This window comes from Eurypyga helias, unplaced genomic scaffold (assembly GCF_000690775.1).
Source record: "Eurypyga helias isolate BGI_N326 unplaced genomic scaffold, ASM69077v1 scaffold14235, whole genome shotgun sequence".
Lineage (NCBI taxonomy): Eukaryota > Metazoa > Chordata > Aves > Eurypygiformes > Eurypygidae > Eurypyga > Eurypyga helias.
Window position 1 is genome coordinate 36,248 of NW_010252159.1, and position 3,499 is coordinate 39,746.

At 61.8% G+C, this 3,499-nt stretch overlaps 1 protein-coding gene across 1 annotated transcript in view; it reads left to right on the forward strand.

Annotated features, from left to right (window-relative positions):
- LOC104510123 (unconventional myosin-If-like) overlaps positions 1 to 3,492 on the forward strand; it is a gene marked incomplete at its 3' end in the record, with an annotated part of 14,368 nt that extends 10,876 nt beyond the window's left edge. Inside the window, 11 exon segments of the mRNA XM_010152274.1 lie at positions 57 to 163; positions 483 to 581; positions 655 to 799; positions 964 to 1,078; positions 1,770 to 1,843; positions 1,846 to 1,956; positions 2,089 to 2,234; positions 2,562 to 2,708; positions 2,787 to 2,935; positions 3,192 to 3,275; positions 3,414 to 3,492. Of these exon segments, the coding sequence (XP_010150576.1) occupies positions 57 to 163; positions 483 to 581; positions 655 to 799; positions 964 to 1,078; positions 1,770 to 1,843; positions 1,846 to 1,956; positions 2,089 to 2,234; positions 2,562 to 2,708; positions 2,787 to 2,935; positions 3,192 to 3,275; positions 3,414 to 3,492 (1,256 nt within the window).
- Between the last annotated feature and the right edge of the window lie 7 nt (positions 3,493 to 3,499).

Sequence of the window (3,499 nt, forward strand, 5' to 3'; positions counted from 1 at the left end):
GGATGATGGCCTCCCACCAGCACCTTTAATGCTACAGAGGTCGATCCTTGCAACAGAAACAGGCTAACGACCTGGTGAACACGCTAATGAAGTGCACGCCACACTACATCCGCTGCATCAAGCCCAATGAGACCAAGAAACCCCGGGACTGGGAGGAGAGCAGGTAACAGAGGCCCCTCACAATGTACCAGGGAGCCCACAGAGCCCAGGGAATGGGATCCGGCCATGGAGATGTGGCCAGGGCCGGCTTTCCTCCAAAAACTTCACCCTTGGGCTGGTCCCTCTGTGCTACCCACAGGCCCAGGGAAGCACAAGGTGGGTGCTGGGGACACACAAGCCCCTCTACATGCATCAACCAGAGGCTCCATCTGAGCCCCAAGAAGCTCTCACACATGCACAGCCCGGGACACAGCGGCAGCCGAAAGGCCCAGGCAGGTCCCCACCGAGCTGCCATCCCACGTGAATCCCTCCCGGCTTCGCAGGGTGAAGCACCAAGTCGAGTACCTGGGGCTGAAGGAGAACATCCGGGTACGCCGGGCAGGTTTTGCCTACCGCCGCCTCTTCCACAAATTCCTGCAACGGTGAGCGAGCACCAGGGTGAGGGATGGTGGGTTCCCACAGCCCGGCCGTGACTCACGTCCCCTCTCCCTGCAGCTACGCCATCCTCACCCCCGAGACTTGGCCGTCCTGGCGCGGGGACGAGCGGCAAGGGGTGCAGCACTTGCTGCGCTCCGTCAACATGGACCCGGACCAGTACCAGATGGGTCGGAGCAAGGTGTTTGTCAAGAACCCCGAATCGGTAAGTGGCCCTGCTCTGCCCCTGCCCCGCAGCCCTGCATCCCCAGGGGACGCTGCATCGTTTTGGACAACGCTGGGGAGGGTTTAGGGTGCAGACGTGCAGGAGAAGCGATGCAGCCGGGTGGCCCCTGGCTGGCCGTGCTCAGCACCCCGTGTCCCTCCCAGCTCTTCCTCCTCGAAGAGATGCGGGAGCGGAAATTTGACGGCTTCGCCCGGGTGATCCAGAAGGCCTGGCGCCGGCACATTGCCATCCGGAAGTATGAGCAGATGCGAGAGGAGGGTAAGGATGGGCAAGGATGGGGACACCGGCACTCCAGCACCCCTTTTAGGGTGCCCTTCGCTAGGGACAGCCCTGCTGCCAGAGCAGCAGGAGCGCAGCAGCCCAGCTCCTGACTGTGGCACTAACAAGGAGGGGAGTGAGGAGGGACCAGACCATGAGCTTCCTGGGGTCTTTTCCTACATATTAAAGGATGGTGTGGATTTCTTGTTCCTGTTTCCAGCCCTGGGAGAGGCCATAGGACAGAAACCACAGTCTTCTGCTGTCTCTGTCTGCATTTCATTGCCTGCAAAGGGATGGAGAAGAGTAGTTGGGAATCAGTGTTAACAGAGAGATGGGAAAGGCCAGTGGTCACCTCCTGACCTCATCATGGGTGTTTTCCCACCTTCCCAAGCGTGCAGTGAAAAATCAAGGTGGAAAATCCAGAAAGCAACTGGGTCCCTCCCTCCCAGAGCACAAGGTTGGTTGAAGGCGATGAGTGGCTTTCAAAGCCAGCCAAGCTCATGCAGTCCATGCGGTCTGGATTCCTCCCATGGCATAAAACGAGCCCCACTTCTTGCTGCCACAATCCGTGTGACAGCTCCCGCAGCCAACTTGGGAGGGCAGGCAGGGGCCGGGCAGGCAGGCAGGGGCGAGGGCTGAGCTGCCAGCACTGAGCCCTGTCCGACCGGCATCACTTTGGGGTTCCTCACAGCCTCCAACATCCTCTACAACTTCAAAGAGCGGAGGAGGAACAGCATCAACAGGAATTTCGTGGGTGATTACCTGGGCATGGACGAGCGGTGGGCATGGAAGACCGGCCGGAGCTGCGCCAGTTCCTGGCCAAGCGGGAGCGGATAGACTTCGCCGACTCCATCACCAAGTATGATCGGAGGTTCAAGGTACATGGAGCTGCCTGGGGTTTGGGACAGACCAAGCTGCGGCTCATGGTGGCCACCCTTGGGTGGGATGTGTGTGCGTGGCTTGTGACCCCCTGGAAACACCACTCACCCCCTGCTTCTGCTCCTTCCCAGCCCATCAAGCGGGACTTCATCCTCACCCCCAAGTACTTCTACCTGATTGGGCGGGAGAAGGTGAAGAAGGGTCCCGAGAAGGGGCAGATCAAGGAGGTGCTCAAGAAGAAGGTGGAGCTCCAGGCGGTGAGCGGTGTCTCGCTGAGGTGCGTCCCTTGGCACGGGCTCTGCACAGGGGGGTCAACGCTGCCAGGCTTCACCCATCAGCTCCACCAGCCTCCCTGTGCTCTGGTGCCCCCAGCCAGGCCCCAGCCCCTCGCCTGCGGAGGCGGTGGGTCATCAGGCCGTGGGGAGGAGGCTCCCCGCAGGGGCTTTGCAAATGGGGCTTTGGAGGCCAGGGAGATTCCCAGCTAAATCACCCTCCAAATTTGCTGGGGGTGGACCCAGGCCCAGCGGGGCTCTCAGCTCCCAGGACCAGGCTGGCACCAGCCTTGCCCCCCGTTGATGCCCCCACACTGGGGTTTCTCCCCCAGCACCAGGCAGGATGATTTCTTCATCCTCCATGAGAGTGATGCCGACAATTTCTTGGAGTCCATCTTCAAGACGGAGCTGATCAGCCTGCTGTGCAAACGCTACGAGGAGCTCACCCACACCAAGCTGTGCCTCTCCTTCAAGGACACGTAAGGATGAGACTGGGAGAGGTGACAGAGCAGGACAGGGTCCTGTCACCATGGCTTCACCACCTCTCTCTCCCCTAGACTACAGTTTCGGGTGAAGAAGGAGGGCTGGGGTGGTGGCGGCACCCGCAACGTCACCTTCGTCAGAGGACAGGGCGACGTGGCCGTCCTCAAAGCTGGAGGCAAAACCCTTACGGTCAGCATCGGGGATGGGCTCCCCAGGAAGGCCAGTGAGTGCCAGGGCGCCCGGGGGGGTGGCAGGGGTGCCAGGGGCCGCAGGGCACAACTAGAGCCCTGGGAACATCAGGGTGAGCCCAGAGTGTGCCCCAGCCCTGCGGGGTTTGCGTTTCACCCAGGAGGGACCTGCTTCTGCTCGGGTGTTGGGGCAGCACGGGGCGTTTGGGGAAAAAGGGCAGCTGGGTACAAATCACGGGGACAGAAGCGGCTCTGAGACTGTTACCTGACGGGGGGCTCGTGTCCCCCCAGAGCCCACGAGGAAGGGGGCGACGCAGAGCAGAGGTGGCAGCAGGTGGCCAGCGCCCTCCCGGAGTGCCCCACCAGCACCCAGAGGTGAGGAGGGCAGTGCCAAGGAGGGGTGCCCAGGAGGGAGGCCCCCCAGCCTGAATCCAGCCAACACTGCACTCCTAGGGGGGTGCAGGCTAAGTGTGGGTCCCCCATAACACACCATCCCTGGGGGGGATCTTCCAGGGACCTGCAGGAATGGGGCACCCCAGTCCCCGCAAGGCAACAGCCGAGCTCAGCGGGACACCTACCCCGCACCCCACAAGCAGGGA